This window comes from Rhinolophus hipposideros (assembly GCF_964194185.1).
Source record: "Rhinolophus hipposideros genome assembly, chromosome: X".
Lineage (NCBI taxonomy): Eukaryota > Metazoa > Chordata > Mammalia > Chiroptera > Rhinolophidae > Rhinolophus > Rhinolophus hipposideros.
This window is the reverse complement of record NC_138046.1, coordinates 6,644,426-6,663,944: the sequence shown is the minus strand read 5'-3', so window position 1 is coordinate 6,663,944 and position 19,519 is coordinate 6,644,426. Positions and strand designations below refer to the sequence as shown.

Here is a 19,519-nt window from a genome sequence, read left to right as displayed (position 1 = left end):
AGGGGTGGGGCTTGCGTGTTTTACTTCCGGATCCCACAGTTACGACACCGGAACCAGGAAGTGGGAATTTCGTGGGGGAGAAGGGAAGAGCGACCGCGGAACCGGGACTTTCTCGGAGCGACGGGGCCCGAGGAGTGCTCGCGGCCCGCTGCTCCCGCCCTTCTTACGTCGGACTGATTCTGCTGAAAGGTGTGGTCCTCTTCCCCGAAGATAGGGTACCATCGGTGGGCGTTCCGCCGCCTCCTAGATTTCCCCCGGACGTCCAGGCTTCCCCCTCCTGTTGGGCCCCGGTCCGTCTCTGCCACCCGCTTTTAGACTACTGGCCCAGGCGGGCCGATGCAGGACCCAGGTTACCTTGGAGGCGAGCGGGACTGTTTCCGCCTGTCCCTCCTCCACTGCCGCGGAGTCTGACCACACCCATAGTTCGTGGATGACTGTTGTAGTTCGGAGACATTTTCTGTTCAAACTTGCTTATGTGTGAGGTTGTTAAATTCTTTAAAAAGACCTCAAATAGAGTTGGCAGCTAAGTGTCTTATCTCATGTCCCTCCGTTTGCTGACTTTTCAAAAACGATTCATGTCTGCTCCACCTCATACCGTTTGTGTGACTTGAGGTTGAAAGGGCCATCACGGCATGTTGGAAGAAGAGCAAGGAGGCCATCATAGCTGGAGCAGAGTGAGCGAGGTATTTGGAGAAGAAGCAGTAGGGGATCAGATAGTGCAGGGTCTTGTAGGCCGTTGTAGGGACTTTGGCTTTTACACAGAGGGTAATGAGGAACCATGCATGGTAGAGATCTGATTAGAGGAGGGACATGATTGGAATTACCTTTTAGGCCGATTGTTCTGACCGAGGTGGGGAGAACAGACTGTAAGGGGCAAGGGTAGGAACGGGGATGACCTGTTAGGAGGTTGTTGCAGTAATCCAAGTGAGAGACGATGGTGCTTTGAGCATTTTATTATGAAAAATTACAAAGACATACAAAAGTAGGAAGAAGAGTGTAGTAAATCCCATGTGCCTACCTCTCAGCTTCAACAATTATCAACTTGTGGTTAATTTTGTTTAATTTATACCTTTTACAATCCTCTCCCATTACTCTTTTTAACGACAGCTTTATTGAGATATAATTCACAAAGCACACAGTTCACCCATTTAAAGTGTACACTTCACTGTTTTTTAATATATTTAGAGTTGTACAACCATACCCACTAATTGCAGAACATTTTTATCACTCCAAAAAGAAATCCTGTACCCCTTAGCTGTCACCCCATCACCCCGCCTCTAAGCATCCACTAATCTTTCTGTCTCTGTGTATTTGCTTGTTCTGGATTTTCATATAAACGGAATCATACAACGTGGGGTCTTTTGTGAGTTTTTTCTTTTTCTTAGCATAATGTTTGCAAGATTCATCCATTTTGTAACATGTCTAGATTTTGATTATTCATCAGTTGATGGACATTTGGGTTGTTTCCATTCTTTGGTTGTTATGAGTAATGTTGCTGTGAGCATTCATGTATGGACATGTGTTTTCATTTCTTTTTGGTATATACCTAGGAGTTTCCCCATTATTTTCAAGTGAATTTCAGACACCATGTATAAATATTTCAGTATGCATCTCTAAGAAAGGACTGAAAAAAAAACATAACCACAATATCATATCCCACCTAAAATAGTTAACATTAATTGCTTAGTGTCATCAGATCGATTCTGGGATACATTTTGGAGGAATTTCCTGATGGATCAGATGTGAGCTGTGAGAGATAGGAGTCAAGACGGACTCCATGGTATTTGTCCTGATAATGAGAGGATGGATGTGCCATCAGCTGACAGGAAAGAAGGCTGCGGGACCTGGCTTTTGGGGACTGTCGGGAACAGTTTTAGAGAGATTAGTTTTGAGAGGACTCCTAGATTCCAAGCGGAGATGTTGAGTTTGATATGTGAGTATGGCGTTCAGCAAAGAGGTCTAATTTGGGGCATCATTGACATTAAGGTGGGGGGTTAAAGCCATGAGGCTGGATGCCTAGTACTGGAGGGACTGGACAGAGAAGTGAAGAGATCCTAGAACAGAGCCCCGGGGCACCACAGTGAGGGGCTGGGTTACCGAAGAGGATTCAATGAGAGGCCCCAGCACAAGCAGCCAGTGAGGTCGGAGGAAAACCAGGAGACTGGGCTGTCCTGGGAGCTTAGGGAGGAATCCGTGGTTGGTCAGCTGCTGCTGCTGAGTTAGTGGTGTGTTTGGTGTGGTAGTCAAATGTCCACATTGATCTGCTGTGAAAGCCTCCCTCAGCTCAGGCCTCAAAACTTGTATTGAGAGTGGCCTCGTCCGCCAGGTAGTCAGTCTTCTTGGGCAGGATTGAAAAGGGCTCCAGGCTGGTACTGTCCCTCATGGCCTGCCTCTCCTCTGGTTCACAAGAGAATGGGGATAGCTCAGCCTGTGTCTCTGCCCCACTGTCTTAGGTTGTCAGCGCAGTTCCCACTTGCAGGTTCTAAAGTAAAAAGTCAGGTGCTGGATTTCCCTTTTGTTCCCTCAGTTCCAGGGAACATTGATCAGGTTCTGAGTGGTCTCCTCGAAACCCTTCTTAGTAGGTGCATTAATTTTCTAGGGCTGCTGCAAGAGATTTATTCTTTCCCAGTGCTGGAGGCTGGAAGTCTGAAATCAACTGTGGGCAGGGCCGTGCTCCCTCCAGAAGCTGTAGGGGAGGGCCTTCCTGCCTGGCTCTTCCAGCTTCTGGTGGCCCCAGGTGTCCGTTGGCCTATGGCCACTCCAGTCTCTGTCTCCACCTTCAGATGGTTTCTTCCTATGTCTGTGTCTGTCCTCTTTTATCTCCTATCAGGACACTGTCATTGGATTTAGGGCTCACCCTAATCCAGGAAGATCTCCCCTAAAGATCCTGCACCTAATTATATCTGCAAAGTCCCCTTTTCCAAATTAGGTTACATTCCCAAGCTTCTTGGGGTCAGAACATGGATGTATCTTGTTGGGGGGGGCACCATTCAACCCACTACACTAGGTGAGGGGCCAACGCCCTCCATTCCTGCTTGCAGGTGTGTGTATGTGGTAGGATAGCCAGCACACTGACACCTTCCTCAAAAATGAATCCTCTCTCTTATTTTCCCCTTTGGCGAAATTCTTCACTTCAGCTTACAGCCCGGAGATAGTTGCTAGGCAGGGCTTATAACTGGTGCTGAACCATGGCCTTTCCAAGTCCCACACGTGGGCCTGCACCTCCCTTTGGAATGGGAGTGTGTGCCACTTCTTAGACCAAAAAGCCCATTTTAGCATGCTATTACACTCGACGAAGTGCTTGGCGTTCTGCGTAAAGCTTGGCCCCAGAACTGCTGCACACACTACACCCGTTGTCCTGCAGGTAAGAGAATTCTGCACGGGTCTCGTGTGACGCCTGTGCTGCTGTTCTCTCCCAGACCTTGACTTGTTGGATGAGCGCGCCCCCCTGGAAGAGTCAGCTGTGTGAGATGGTGCAGCCCAGCGGTGGCCCGGCCGGGGACCAGGACGTGTTGGGTGAAGAGTCTTCTCTGGGGAAGCCGGCCATGCTCCACCTGCCTTCGGAGCAGGGCACTCCTGAGACCTTCCAGCGCTGTCTAGAGGAGAATCAAGAGCTCCGAGGTAAGGAGGACATTGGGTGTGTGGGTTCAATAGTCAGGGGATGCAACCCTGCCGGGGGAAGGCTTATCCTACTCACCTATGCCTCTGTGTTTACTGGGTCTGGGGGTGGGTCTGTATCCAGAGCCAGCTAGTGATTGCAGCTCAGCTGCCCCCCCCCTTTGTTGTAGATGGGATTCCCCGGAAGCATCTTGTGATATAGAGATGAGCTTATAGGGCGTTCATTCTGAGTGCTCTGAGGACCAACAGTGAGGGAGGGAGGGGAAAGGGAGGATTGGGAGGAAGCAGGGCCGGGCAGAGGGAGAAGCTGGGCTGCAGTGCAGGCCGAGCCTATGGGGAGCTCTGGAGCTGGAATGATACTCTGAGTTGCTCCAAGTTGGGCCAGCACAGCCAGGCCTTCATATCTTGCACTAATAGGTCACACGTTGGCTAGCCTGGGAAGGGGCACGGCATGGGTCTTGTGGGGAGGGGGCATGGCCTGCTCTGGGAAAGGAAGGGGTCCTTGAGGCCACAGTCACGAGACCACTCCCCCACCTCCTTTGCTGGCTAGTGTGTCCCTTGGTGTCATGGGCTGTTACATGGGGCCTGTGCTGAGAAGTCACACGCTCTGTAACTCTTCAGAGAGTGGTGCTAGCTGAGGCCCTGCGGTCAGGAAGCAAACCCCTGCCTGGAATATGAATCTCTCCTTCCTGTCAAGACAGATCGACTTCCCTTCCAGGACGGAAGGGGTCCAGTGCAGTCAGCTTGCCACCAAAGGGCTGTGTGGGGTCCTGGAGACCTGACCTGCTTCACGCACTCAGAGCCCATAAGACCTGCCCGCCTTTAGGGCAGACACCTCCACCTTAGCGCTCAGACATTAGGGGCCATCCTGGCCACTGTGGGGTATCGAGCAGTATCTTGGGCCTGTATCCATGAGATGCCAGTAGCACCCCTCCTGTTATAACCACCAACAGTGACCCCTGAGGTTGTCCATTGTCTGGCTGCGTTGGGGCCATGTGGAACTGGCAGCCAGGTTGGGGGTAGGGAGATGGCTCACCCTTGATGGCCATGTGTGTGGCCTCTGCTCGTCCCCAGGAGAGCACTCTGGCAAGGGGGACTGGGTTGAGAAAGTGGCAGGCCATCAGTGCAGGGAGCATGGTGCCCCCAGATCTCCCACCCCCGGCCGTGGGAGCTCAGACTCCAGTGGCAAGTGGAGTCTTCGAGGCCACACTGCGTGACCTGTGCTTGTGCAGCGGGTTGTCTTCACACGTTTCTGCTAAACAGATGCAGTATGTCAGGCCCTGGGCCAAACCCCCTGGGGTCCTGAAGGTATCTGCCCCCCTCAATGCTAATGATTGTGTCTGTGGAGGAGGGAGCGGGAGGGGGGACATAGACTTTGCTTGGAATATTTGGAGGGAAACTATGGAAGAAGTTGCATGTACTGAGTGTAGGAGCCCATTTATGTGACACGTGCGGGAGAGGCGAGTCCGAAGAGAGAAACAGATGAGTGGTGGCCAGGGGCTCGGGCAGTAGGGGAGTGACTGCCAGCGGGTTTTGGGTTTCTTTTGGGGGTGATGGCTATGTTCTGAAACTAGACCGAGGTGATGGGTGCACAGCTTTGTGATCGCATCATAACCACTGAATGACTACACGGTTGACCCTTGAACAAGGCAGGGGTTAGGGGCACTGACCCCTGCCCGCCGCTATACAGTTGAAAATCTGCGTATAACTTGACTCGCCAAAGCCTTCACTCCAGACGTCCCTCGATATCCACGGGGGATTGAGTCCAGGACCCCTCCCAGCCCCATGTTAAAATCAGCAGATTCTCAAGTCTCTCCTATGAAGTGGCGCAGAACGACACATACAGTCTGCCCTCTGCATCCTCAGGTTTCCAAACGCGGGTCAAAAATACCATTTTCATTCTGAGGGCAGTTGAATCCACGATGTGAAACTCAGGGATACTGAGGGCCTACTGTACATTTATTGAAAAAAAATCCACGTGTAGGTGGACCCGAGCAGTTCAAACCCATGTTGGTCACGGGTTGCCTGTACTTTAAAATAGTTAAAGCAATGAATTTGATGTTATGTGAGTTCTAGCTCAACCACAAAAGGAGTTGTACCTGAGCTAGGCCTTGGGTAGGGGACTGGGCAGGATTGGGCCAGGTGGAGGTGGGTGGGGGACCGCTGTGCCTGAAGCACGAGGGCTTTGAGCTCAGTGTCACTCCCCTGCAGGGGAGGAGTCACCTGGGGACAGTAGAGTGCAGAACAAAGCTTTGGAGGCAGGCTTAGAAGCCACTGCAGCTCCTGTGAAAGAATGTTCCAGCAGCAGGAACTAGTTAGCTAGTCAAGGGTTTGGACCAGAGGGTGACGTGAAGCTATTCCCTGCCCCTGCTTTATACAGCTCTGTCGTTGCTAGAACCGTAACATGTCACTGATTGGTCTTGTCACCCCCATGCGCTTCTGCTGCCTGGGGTGTCCCTGGGTGTGTGACTCTCCTTTCCTCGGCCTCTGCTGACTGCCTGCCTGGCGTGGGCTGATACTCGTCCTTCAACCTGCTGAGAGCAGGACCGGGCTGTTTCTTGAATTTGCATTGCACACCGGGTACCTTTTCTCTTTCACCTAACCCTCCTCATCCTATGACACGGGTGCGATTGTCTCTGTCGGACATGCACATGAGGATGGTGAGTCTCAGAGTTGAGGAACCGGTCCGCTCCCAGCCTCCCGGCCCTCCCCAGCGGCAGCCAGCGTTGCCACGGGGCAGTTCGCCCTGGTGGCCGTGCCCCAAGGCTCAGGTAGGTTAGGCCCTCCTGATCCCAAAGACATGGCCCAGTGCTCTGACCCCACCTGAGTACAAGTGAGTTGCAGAGTCACTTACAAAGCAAGTGACATTTGCATACACCTTAAGTGATGCTCTTGTGTTCAGTGTTTTGTTGGAGAAACGTCGGGGCCTGTCGTTAGCATCACTGACTTTGAAGCGTTTCGTTCCATAAAATCGAGAGAGGCAAAGCCGTCTGTCTGTGTGAGAGGCCGCATGGGATTATGGGGACAGCACTGTGACTGGCCCAAGGAGGGGCTAGCAGGCGGGCAGCCAGGGCTCATGTCCCCTGTGCTGTGTCGTCTGCCGCCAGATGCCATCCGGCAGAGCAACCAGATGCTGCGGGAGTGCTGTGAGGAGCTGCAGCGTTTCCAGGGCAACCAGAGGGAGGAGAAAGAGTTCCTCATGCAGAGGTTCCAGGAGGCCAGGAGCCTGGTGGAGAGACTGAGTCTGGAGAAGGTCGACCTGAGGAGGCAGAGGGAGCAGGCCCTGCAGGAAGTGGAGCACCTGAAGAGATGCCAGCAGGTAGCCGAGGGAGCGGGACAGGTCCTTTCCTGGCAGCATGTGAGCGGGGGTTTCTGGCTACCTGTGCCACTAGCCACGTGTGTCCTGAAACCCCACGGGGATGTCAGTGTTTCCAGAGGGACCTGTGCTCAGGGGTCCCCTAGAGTACCCTCAGGAGTGGTGCTGACTATGGAGGTGTTATTGCCAAGGGGTTGGGGATGCAGGGGGCTGAGTCTCAATCCTGGGCTGGAGCAGCCTGAGGTCAAGGGGGACCTGGGTCTGTACGGTTTGATGCGGGAGATCAGGCAGTGGGGATTTGGACAACTCTTGAATGTTGCCCAGGATGGAGGTCTTCTAGAAGTAGTGGCAGTCCATCTCACATTGTAGTGGCCTGGGGCTTGGGGAATGGAGCATGCACTTTTGTTGCCGTCTCTGCATGTCGCCTCCTTTGGCATCTAGTCTCAGACAGGCTGCGAGTCCTGCAGGGCTCAGCCCTCACACCTGGTCGTCAGCCTCATGACACGTGAGGCTACTCTGTGCTCCGCTGCCCCCGGGTTTTATCGTGCCCCCTCTGCAGAGATGAGCAGGGGCTTGGAAGTGTGGGCTCACGGGACTCAATCCCTTTCCACTGCCTTGGAAGTATGGGCTCACGGGACTCAATCCCTTTCCACTGCCTTACTTGCCATGCTGGGGTCGGGAAACTTCTGGAGGTGAGACGCATAGGGGTGCCAAGGGCCAGAGAGAAGCCCTCCTGGTGACACGTCTCTGCACTTGCAGGCTGCCCCATGGTTGGGGGCCACCGGGGGTGAGCAACTGGCGAGAAAGCATTGCTGACATGAAGTGGCTTTTTTTCATGCAGCAGATGGCTGAGGACAAGGCCTCAGTGAAAGCCCAGGTGACTTCCTTACTAGGGGAGCTCCAGGAGAGCCAGAGTCGCTTGGAGGCTACCACCAAGGAGCGGCAGGCTTTGGAGGGCAGGTGAGTGGGGAGGGAACGCCCTCCCTGGGGTCCACTGTCGGGGTGCCTGAGAAGAATGAGGCTGTTTAGGAACCTCCTGGGGTTCCTCTTCGAGGGGATGGACTGGAGAACGCGGTGTGTGACCCACGGGGCGTTGGGCCAGGTGCTTGGAGGAGCTGTGGCCCAGCAGCCCGGGACCTGGGTCGGAGCAGCACTTCTGGACTCTCTGACCTTTGGCTAGAATTTGGATTGTTTCCTTGGGTGAGCATTTATGAGGGGCAAGAGCACAGCCGTGGTCCACAGTGAGTCTCTGGAGGCACTGCCGGTGCCTCAGGGCTGAGGTTGGTTACAGGGACAGGATACACGCCAGGTCCCATGAGGTCAGATGACACAGGTCAGGGGGAGAACCCCAGGCCTTAGGCTCCCTTCCTCCCTCCCTCCCGCTGGTGAAAAATGCATCACTGCACACCCAAGGAACCCAGTCAGCACCCAGTGCACCCCGGCTTTTATTGGGGGCTGGTCATGTGGGCCCCCTGCACCAGGCACACACCAAATACCCAACTCCCAGAGGAAAGCAGGAGCTCCAGAAACCACCCTGTTGTGCAAACAGTCCAGGCACCGGGACCGCCCTTATCAGTAGGGGAAGTGTCCTGTCGACCTAGGGGACTTGCACCAGCCCACTACCCGGGCGCCACCCGAGGGCCACCTCTGCAAGTGGCCCTTCCGGAGCTGGCCGCCTCAGGCCTGCCAGTCGTTCCTTTCTGCAAAGGGGATTCCTGTAAGTGGGATCGTTGGGTCAAAGGACACGGGTAGTGTGGTTCCTGTGCCGTTGAGCTGCTGCCCTCCAGAAAGACAGGTCCAGGTGACAGGAGTGGCCCCAGCTGTCACAGCGCAGATGATCAGGGTACATTGGGCAGTGTCAAGGACACCTTCCTGAAGGAGACTAGAGAAGCAGGCAGGAGTTTTCCCCTCCCATTATCAGAGCGACGTGGGAGACTGAACAAGCTTCCTGTAGAAATCACACGAGAGGAAAGGCATTGGTCGGAAGGCTGAGCCTCATTGCCTCTGGCTCGTCACGTCCTGGTGTTCTGCCCATGTGCTCTTCTGTACCTCCAGGTTTCTAAAATTACGTGTGTTGCCTTGGGGACAATTTGGTGTCTTTCCTGCCTGTCTGTTTTCTGTGCACGTAAAAGAAGCTGCTGGAGGCATTACGCTGCCAATGCAGTCTGGCAGCTAACTGCGTCAGTTAAGCACGCTGCAGGGGCGTTTACTCTGGTAACTGTAGGCTCTGGGACAGCTCTTTTCCCGTTCCTCCCCAACACGGGGGAGCATAGAAATGCCGAGCCGGGCGGCTCAGGGCACGAAGCCTCGCTGGCATCTCAGGTCATAGGTGTGGCCATCTAAACAGCTTTCACCTTCGGACACATGGCTGCGCTCTGAGCCCCCGGTCTCTCGTGTTGGGTCGACCCTCCCTCCCCTTGTGCCAGGGCCCCTGAAGGGCAGCAGTTCCATCTGGTGATGGTGATGACCGTGCCTACCTGTTGTCTGATCACAGATGGAAATGCATGTTCAATAGATTGAGGCAGGTGTGGAGAAACAGACCAGTGCAAACCTCCTGAGACCTCCCCACACTCAGAAACACCCACCAGTGCCCTCGCGGTGGGGACAGCAGGATGACCTGGCTGGAGCCTGGAACTGGAGATTTCGGGAGCTGTGTGCAGATGGGGGGGTCAGGGTCCTGGAGACAGTACAGGGCCTGGATCAGAACGCGGGCTGTGGAGCGATTCAGAGGAGACGAGATGAGCTGTACAGCAGGAGCGTAGAGGGAAAGAGGGATTCCCTGACGTGGCCGTGGCTGTCTCCCAGGTGGGAGGCTGTCCTTACACGTGTGGACATTGGGGACTCCAGATGAGACATGGAGGTGGGCCACCACCGCCTTGCCTCTTTTAGAACAGCGACTGGGCACACTGACCCCACTTCCCCCTCCAGCTGACCCCCCCCTTCTGGAAAGGCTTCTCTTTGCTGCCTGCCTCCACTCCATCTCCTAATCTCTCCTGATTCCTCCACTGAGACTGCTCTAGCAGGGGGCCCCAGCACTCATCGGTGGGAACCCAACGGGCAGTTCCCAGGGGCTCCTCTTTCCCTGGCCCCAGCAGCACCCTCTTCTGGGATCACCTCCTTCACCTTTGAAGGGGTTTCCAGAACAGGTGTCATGGGCCTGAACCTAAGCCCCTGTCTCCTGGCTGCCCGCACATGGTTGCCTGCTGGGCCCTGCATTGACACAAACACGTCGCCCCAACCTGGCCCCGTGAAGTCGTCCCTATCTCCAGTGATGGAACCGCCCCCTTCTTCCCCGTGTGGACTCTGCGTTGACAGGCTGTCCTGAACCACGCCCCTGCTCCCAGACTGCAGGGCTTCTAGTGCTCTCTGGGCTCCTGCCTTCTGCCGGCAGCCCTTGTCAGCACAGCAGGGATCCTGTGAGCATGCGTGCTCCTGACCGTGACCCCCTTTTCCTGTGCCAGGGCTCGGGTGGCCAGCGAGCAGGCTCGGCAGCTGGAGAGTGAGCGGGAGGCGCTGCAGCAACAGCACAGCGTGCAGGTGGACCAGCTGCGCATGCAGACCCAGAGCATGGAGGCCGCCCTGCGTATGGAGCGCCAGGCTGCCTCGGAGGAGAAGTCAGTGTGTGCTGGCTTGGGAGGGATGGGCCCAGAGGGCGGTCAGCAGCTTGCTGCCTTTGGGGAGCCCTGTTAGGGACTGGCAGAGGCCGAGGGTCGGGTTTGGTCCCTTCCAGCAGCACCCCCAGGTGATCCACCTTTGATAGGATCACATGCTCCATTTGCCTGTCCACGTTCACGCTCCACTGGGCCGACGTGTTAACAGCACCAGGTCCAGGATTCCGCCTTCCTTTTATGGGTATGTCTTTTGAGTCTCCTTTAACCTAGAGTAGTCCTGCCACTCTTGGTTTTCCATGAAGAGTGGAGGGCAGTTCTGTTTTATTACAAACATTTCATACTTGAAACACTGTTAGCTTTAAGGAAAGCGATACTAATTAGTAGTTAGCCAAGCGTGCTTCGGAGCTGATGTCCTTTAAGGCACAAATGTGCTCTGGAAGCCCCATTCGGGGGTGTGGACGTGACAAGAAGGAAGAAGGTAGAGTTGGATGCAGGACAAGTTGTGGCTGGCCCAGGACAAGGTGGTGTCCCCAGCGAAAGCTCCCTTTTCTTAGGCGGAAGCTGGCCCAGCTGCAGGTGGCCTATCACCAGCTCTTCCAAGACTATGACAACCACATCAAGAGCAGCGTGATGAGCAGTGAGCGAAACCGAGTGAGTATGGCGCGCACGTCCCCGGGACTGCCTACGACTGACCTGGCCCTGGTTCCTCTCCCATGGGGCCTGCTCCCCCAAATTCGGGGATGTTGGAACTCAAGGCCCTACCTAAAGAGTAGACAGAATTGGCTTTGGGAGGGAGACTTAATTTGTCCTAGAGTTTCATCAAGGCTGCACTGTGGTGGCTCAGGGCAGGCCGCGGACAGATGGGCACACTTGGGCTGTGGTGCTTGCTGCCTATGGCGGACTGGGCTGGGCCTCCGGATGCCCCCTCCACGGTCCGGGTCCTCCGGCCAGCCATCAGCACTTCAGCTCCTCGCTCGGATTTCCCCAGGGATCTTTCCATCCTAGTGTTGAAGTCGGCTGGGAGCACTTTTCTCGTTTGTCCTCATCAGACCTGTAGTGGGTTCAGTTTCTAGTGATCACATTTTAAGAAGGATGTTGTCAAACATGAAGGTACCCAGAGGCGATTTCTAAGGGTAAAGCCTGAAACTGGGTTACCCAGGAAGAGTTAATGACAAAACTGTGGCCCTTTGATCTCCAGAGGGAAGGCTTGGTGGTGTGTGTGCGTGCCTGTTGGTAATGTCCATGTGCATGCATCTGTGTGTGTGTGTCTGGGTGTGAGTGTGTACGTGTGGGTGGTATCTGGGAGGGACCAGCAGACCTTTGACGAGGTGGCAGAGTAGAAGGACAAGTGGGTCTTGGCTTCATGGGCAAGTGCTGGAGCCTTAATTCAGGAGACCAGCTCAGCATGAGTGGGCGGCCTGTGGAGGGAGTGTGACCCCTGTCCGTTGAAGGGTTGGAGGAGGGCAGTCCAGCTGGGGACTCTGGGACAGGAATGTCGACTTGGGTGGGAGGTGTGCCAGATGACCTCAGATCCTGTCCAGCCTCCACCTTTCCTGTGCCCTGAACTAACATCCTGTGGTTGGCACCACCCCAGTGCGGCCCAGCTAGGGCCAATCTTTTGTTCCTGTTGGTTCTGCTTGCCTGCAGCAGCTGCCAGCCTGGGGGTGGCATGACCCCTGCCCTGGGCTGGCTCGGGCTCCGTCAGCTCCGTTGCCTATCCCTAGGGAATGCAGCTGGAAGATCTCAAGCAGCGACTCCAGCAGGCCGAGGAGGCCCTGGTGGCCAAACAGGAAGTGATCGACAAGCTGAAGGAAGAGGCTGAGCAGTACAAGGTTGCGATAGAGACCGTTTCAGTGCTGAAGGTCCAGGTGAGAGCTCTCTGTGGCTTGCTTGTGTGTGGCTGAGCAGACCAGGCCCACCGGCATGGGATTTGACGTGTCTCTGGAGTCATTTTGTACTGGCTTCTCAGAAGTTCTTGGAGCCCTTCGCAACTGTCCCTTGACCACTCAGTGCACTTGGGGTGACTCTGCCTGTGCCGTGGGCTCTGGGAGGCAGGAAGGGCTCTGCCTTGCCCCTGGTGCTGGGCATGGAGTGTCCAATGAGTGGCTGATGGGTGGCGGCACATTCCCCCTCTCTTGGCTTTGCCAGGCGGAAATCTATAAGACAGACTTCCAGGCTGAGAGGCAGGCCCGGGAGAAGCTGGCCGAGAAGAAGGAGCTCCTGCAGGAACAGCTGGAGCAGCTGCAGCGGGACTATAGCAGGCTGAAGGCCACCTGTCAGGAGTCGGCCAGGTGGGCCTTGGAGCGCATGCCCCATAGGGAGGGGCGCTGGGTGCTGGGGTCTCCAGGAGTAAGTGCAGGACACTGGGTGCTCCTGGCTTGTCAGGGTAGGGTGAGCTGGCCCTGAGTCTCCCCTCCTGCCGCCTCCGTTCTGTATGCCCTGCCCGGAGCTTGGCTCCCACAGATTGATTGGGCAGTTTCTCTTTTGGAAGGATTGAAGACCTGAGGAAGCGGCACGTGGAGGTCGCCCAGCCCCCCGTGGCCCCTGCCCCAGGTGAGTGAGCTGCAGGAGGGGGGCGGGGGAGGGCAGGGTGCTGGCACCGAGAGCGAGTGAACGGAGCCTGGGACGTGGGAGCTTGCACTGGCCGCCCATCCTCCTCGTGCCCCCCGCCCCCCGACACTGGGCCAGAGGCTGAGGGAAGGAACTAGCGGTGCTGACCCTGGGAGTTGGATCCGGTGGTCCCGTCATATCTCAGGACTTTCTGTGCCCTCCCCTCCATGCAGTTGGTACCATAAGCAGAGCCTGTTCTCTTTCCCCAGCTCACCACTCCTTTCACCTGGCCCTGCCCAGCCAGAGGAGAAGCCCCCCTGAGGAGCCGCCTGACTTCTGTTGCCCCAAGTGCCAGTACCAGGCTCCTGATATGGACACCCTGCAGATACACGTCATGGAGTGCATCGAGTAGGGCCGCCTGCCGATGACTAGCCCAGGACCCTGCAGTCTGCTTTCCTCTCCCATCTGCCCAGTCCTGGATTACGGGCTAGGTGACAAAGAGCGGGCTACTTATCTGAGCCCTAAGAGCTAGCTGTAGGACCTTACGCTTCAGCTTCCCCGTCTGCTGGTTCGCCTCTTTTAGGGTACACAGGGCCCCAGCTGGGCCTGATGCTCTGCTCTTTTCATTTGTGCTGTGTGTTTGAACCACTTGCCTCTGGGGCCCCCTCTTCTTCCACCCCCGCTGGCGAAGTCAAGAATCAAGGCTTGGGCTCCCAGAGAGAACTGCTTCCCAGGCTGCGAAGGGAGGGGCCCTTCCTCCCGGCCCAGCTCCAGCACAGCCCGGCGCGCTCGTGGGCCACATGCCATTCCACGGGGAGGCTGCACCGCGGCATTTGGCTTCTTGCCCATCTTCTCGTCAGAAATAAGGCCGCAGTGGAAACCCATGCGCGTCAGTCGTGTGTGTCTTTGGGTCGCATTCTTAGAAGCGGCAGTACTGAGCATCCGCAAACAGGGTAGACGGTGCTGGTGCCCCCCCCCCCCCGTGCAGTTTCCTGCTGTCCTTCTATTCCCCGCAGCCTTGTCCCGGGGAACCTGTGGGCTCTTGCCATCTGCCAGGCATGCATTTCCCTGGTAAGACTGGGCTTGAGCGTCTCGCCGTGCTTCAGGGTCCTTTTCAGTTGTAGTGTGAATGGCTTGTTCATCTTTTTGCCCATTTTTCTCTTGGGCCATTGGTCTTTTGTTCCTCAGTGTGCAGGAGCTCCTTGGTCAGCAGTGGAATCAGCCCTTTAGGGTGATGGAAGTTGCGGTGATCTTTTCCTGCTGTGACTGTACTAGTGTGTTCTGGACTTCAAGTTGGCTATTTCTGTGTAGTCGCATTTCCCCACCTTCCCTCCACTGCTTTGGTGTGGACTTGTTGCGACCACCTCGTAGTCTGATGGGGGGATGTCCCCACAAGTATGCTGCTTCTTTCCTTTCCCCAACACCACAGCGTGCTCTCTTCTTCCCCGAGAACATTGTCACCCAGTGTGAGTGGTGGTGGCGGTGGTGGTCGTGATTCATCACGTTCCAGAAGTCTGTGGTGCTGTTCCTTGCACCAGCCCCAAATGCTCTGGCCTTGTGAAAGGGAGCCACTTGACAATGCCTGGCAGGTTAGGGACACCAGAGGGCTCTTCCTGGTTGTTTGGCAACATTGTGACTATTTCCTGGGATGTCAAAGCCATGGGCATTAGGCCTGCGATGTTGTAAAGAAGACATTAGAGGAAGAATCTGCATCATTTTCTCCTCGGTGCCCTGGCTCTTGACCCTGCCGTCTTCCAAGCTGCCCAGGCTAGAAATGGGATGTTGGGAATCCACCCCGAGGCTTAGCTCGTAGCGTTTCCTGCTGCTTGGCAGTGAGAGGGCTGACTAGAAGGGAGTTCCAGCCTCGTTTGGGAAGATAGCCAGTAGCCCATTCTGGCAACAATCCTGCACTGGAAACTGTGTTGGCATCTGCTGGACAGGGAGAGACTTCCTGCCTCCTGAAGGCCCGGTGTCTAATCGCAGGTGGTACTTGGGGGAAGCGTCAGACGCCCAGTCGGGTTCCCCACCCATGGGTGCTGCATTTTAATCCTAATCCTAATCCTGCAGTTTTTCTTGAGCACTTTTAGTTTTGGGGGGATGGGTTAGTTTCCCCTGGCTGCTGTCAGAAAGTGCCACAAACTTGGTGGCTTAGAACACCAGGCATTCATTCTTTCCCAGTCTGGAGGCCAGCAGTGTGAAGTCCAGCTATGGGCAGGCTTGGTTCCCTTTGGCGGCTCCAAGGGACAGTCAGTTCCATGCCTCTCTCCCAGCTTCTGGTGGCAGGGCTTGGTGTCCCTTGGCTGGTAGATACATCACTCCACACTCTGCCTCCGTGGTTATATGCCCCCTTCTCTTCGTCTGACCATGTCTTCCATTCTGTCTCTTCTAAGGACAGCAGTCACTGGATTTAGGAGCCACCTGTGCCATCCAGGATGATCTCATCTCGAGATCCTCACCGTCATTACTTCCACAAAGACCCTTCTTCTGGATAAGCTCTAAGGTCCCATTACCAAGTTCTGGGGGTGGGGATATGTTCGAATCTTTTGGGAGCACAATTCGACCCAGTATGGGGACATCTGGAAGCTACAGATTGGGACAGGTATAGTCACAAGTAGGTCTCCCTAGGACCGCGGCTCTGTTAGAGGCCATATTCTCCAGGCTGACGGTGCTGCTGGGCTGCAGAGGCATATGGTACTCTGTGGCAAAGAAAGCTGGGGTTTGGTGTGTGGCATGCCCTTACAGGCGCAGGTACTGCTGTCCTTAGGACATCTCGTTTCTGGCTGGACACCACTGCTGGGGTCCATGCACGTGGGCAGAAGGGGGTAGGCTGCAGTAGGATGGCACTGTTAGGCCACCGGCACCCTGGGTGGTGACTGCTGGCTGGGTAAGGACGGGCCTCGCCCTTCTAAGAGGGTGAACAAAGGCACATAGGAGCCCTTCACTGCCCAGCACCCTCTCCTGAAAGGGGGTTGAAAGAAAGGAGGTAAGACCCAGCAGCCATGAGAGAGGTGGATATTCTCTTCCCCGGGAACTTTCTTAGGGCTCTGGCAGTGGTTCCAGGTGGGCCACACAGCAGTGGCAGCAGCTGGGAGCTTTGCAGATGTTCCTGCCTGGGCCCTGGACCATGGTCTGGTCTGGGCATGGGACCAGGCGGTAGCTGGGAACTGCTGCTCTTTTGAACCTTCTCTTCTGCCTCCTTCCTTCTGTAGGGCTGACTGTGCATTGGACACCAAAGATTTTAAACTAGGCCATTTGCCTGGAAGTGAGGGATTCTGCTTTCTTCCTTTCTGGCTTTCCTTAGGTTGGGCTTCTGGAACAAGTGGTTGGATTCCTTCTGTGAGAGAAGCAGCCTGCTTGCCTTATTAGCTGTGGCCCCTTGATATTCACGACCCTGGGTCTGGGAGGTAGAGATAAACAGCTAGAAGCACACCCCGCCAGAAATTTTGTTCCCTGTTGCTCACACACGCACCCCCCCCCCATGTTACTGCTGCTCGATGCTCCAGAGAAATCCAGTTGGCCAGTAAGCACAATAAGAAAGCATTTCTCCCTTCACTAGTAACTAAAACAACACAGACTCAACCTAAACCAAAAGGGATTGCAACTGGCAACAAATGAAGACTTCTGGTGCCCTGCTGGCAAGGTGCAGGGGACAGGCCCGTGATGCCACCGGTTGGTGCAATGGAACAAGCGCTTAGAAAGCGTCCTCAGCCCATTTAACTGTAAGAGACAGTCGGGACACATGGTGACTTTGGCATTGTAGGGGCGTACGCTGCACCATCCGTAGCTGCCAAAGGTCATGGTGAAAGAAGAGACCACTTCCAGACAACGTGGCCTGCACAGCCAGCTTTGTGAACATGTCACACGGAACACGCTCTGTAGCATGTTGGTGTGAAAAAACCAGTAGACAAAATTATGTATCTAGTGTGACCCCAACAAAAAAAAAAAGTAAAAGCTGCAGGTGTACAACCTGCTCCCATTTGGGTGGGAAAATGGTACTGTCAGTGTACTTTCCAAACAGAAAAAGGCCCTTTCTCTTAATGATACAACCTGCAGTATTGATGGATGAAGTTATATGATGCCTTATTAAGTGAATGTGAGAGCCTTCACAATTTTTCTATTCTCTGTAAAAGTTGGTAGAACATTAGGGATATCTGCTCTTTGAATGCTTGATAAAACTGCTTCTACCGAATGGATTCCATGTGGATTAGGGTAGATTTCAATCACTGTTTCAATTTCCTTAAAGTATTCAGTTGTGCTCAGGTTTTTTATTTCTTGAGTAAGTTATATTTTCCTAGCACAATGTCCAGTTAATCATTTTTCAGATTTACTGCAATGAATTTATCTTATCATTGAAAAAAATCTCTGCTACATCTGTGTGATGCATTTTTTTTCACTCTTAACATTTCTATTCATAACATCTAACTTTTTAAAATCAGTCTTTCCAGAAGTTGGCCTAGTTTTTTCCCCTCTCTTTTCAAACGTGTCTGGGGAATCCTTTTAAAAATATCCCTTAATTTCTATATTCATTTTCTTAATTCTAATTTTTTCATATCTCTTCCATCTAATTTATCAGGCTTTACTTAGCTTTTTAAAAATAATGTATAGAGTTGGAGGCTTAGCTCATTTCCTTTTACTCACTGTTTGTTTACTTATTTACTCTGAGCCTTCAAAGCTTTAAATTCATCTCCCAGAACCACTTAAGCCACATTTAACAAGTTTTTGTAATTCTCTTGATGGGCAAAACTTGAAGTGCATCTTACTGTTCATTCTGCCTAGAAGGAGGTGGATAACAGTGTATATCTGCTCTGGTTAATGAGAGAATTTCTGCTTCATAAGTGGAGTCAGAAAAGTATTTCAGAGGCCCACAGAATTTTGGAGGGCCCCCGCTAGTACTGCTATATACAGTGGAAAACTTTAGAGGAATACGGCAGCCACCCCTTGTGGACAGGACCAGGCAGATCTCAGTTCCCTCAAGAATGAAGGCTTAGGTTACCTCGTCTGATAAAGAATCATAATCAGCTGAAATGGGGGCTGAGGACAAACCATGCATGGATTGGATAATAGAAGAGGGAAATGAAAAAGATCAACTTTTTTAAAATTGAAAACATTTCCTGCCACCTCGACAAGCCACAAACAGCATGTGAGCACCTCACCGAGGCAACCGGGTGGGATAAGGTTGGCCCCTGCCATGAGTTCCCCTTCCTACACTACCCTTACGTTAGGTGACTTAGTAACATTCAAACCCACCAATGAAATCCCCTTGCGCCTTGTGTTGTGTGCTCCAGCCTGACTCCCAATAAAAGCACTAGCCCACAGGTGCTCACTTCCTCTGTTTCCCACTGGTATGGTTAAGCCCACGACCTTGGATCTCCCACCCACGTGACCCCCTCTTGGTGTGCAGTGCAGTGACTCTGTCTCTAGAAGCAGTATAATCATTTTGGTTTTTTTGCCTGTCCCTCTCCTGTGTTCCCTCTTGTGGCCTTAACCTGACTGCCCATCAATTAGAATTTGACACCAAAGAGACGCTTGTATGCGCAATTGCAGAAATGAAGACCACAGTAAAGCATGCCTACTTGACTTCATTGTTACTTGGTGCGTATTTTTATTTGTATTAGCCAATTTCCTCCTTTGCCCACAAATAATTTTGAGGATGCACCAAAACAACATTTGTAAGGTAGACCAGAAATCTTTTTTTTTATAAATCTTTGTTCCTGTTTTATGAAATGGTTTTCCTTCACAAATACGCAGAGGGTGCCAAAAAATGTATGCACATTTTAAGAAAAAGAATCTATTAAAATTCTAATGCTCAGTATGTACCAATAACAAAAGATGACCACGAGTCACATTTGACTTCTGCAATGACAAGAGGTGCTCAAAGTGGTTCCCATCAGCCTCCAGACACTACTGCTTGAGCAATGCTGACCAAAGTGTCCACTTGTATACACTTTTCTGGCACCCCTGGTATAAACCATTCACAATTTACCTGAATGGCATTGCTGGAAATTTAGCCCCTGACCCAGTATTGTGAAATCAATGGCTTCAGTGGTATTCAGTAAGTTACGGTGTGACTCAGATGTCAGAAAATACACCAGATGTTTTCCCATCTGTTTTAATGGTAAAAGTTCAGGTTCCAAGTCACCTGGCCTTTTTTTGATTCTATATATATAATGTGTTTATCAGGTAAGTGACGAGCCCTGAGAATCATGAACCACAAATAAACACGTTTCATTTTGTACAGTATGTGGTGCCCTCTCAAGGAGAGGCTTCACATAACTTGTAAATTATAAAGATAAAGCTTTGATTAAAACTCATGCAGAATTTATTCTAACAAAGTTAGACAGACATGTATAAGCACACATCTGTATCCATTGCTTAATCTATTCCAGATACTGCTACTGAATTCTTAGGCCTTGCGTACATCTCT

General features: G+C 53.3%; 1 protein-coding gene across 1 annotated transcript; it reads left to right on the top strand.

The window, feature by feature from the left end:
• The first annotated feature begins 50 nt into the window (after positions 1-50).
• Positions 51-18,682, top strand: IKBKG (inhibitor of nuclear factor kappa B kinase regulatory subunit gamma). Its single transcript, XM_081043756.1, has 10 exons — positions 51-189; positions 3,420-3,621; positions 6,726-6,937; positions 7,776-7,894; positions 10,396-10,548; positions 11,100-11,196; positions 12,270-12,413; positions 12,694-12,836; positions 13,037-13,098; positions 13,365-18,682. Exons 2-10 carry the CDS (start codon positions 3,435-3,437, stop codon positions 13,505-13,507), a joined length of 1,260 nt encoding a protein of 419 aa, XP_080899882.1. The 5' UTR covers positions 51-189; positions 3,420-3,434; the 3' UTR covers positions 13,508-18,682.
• The last annotated feature ends 837 nt before the right edge of the window (positions 18,683-19,519 follow it).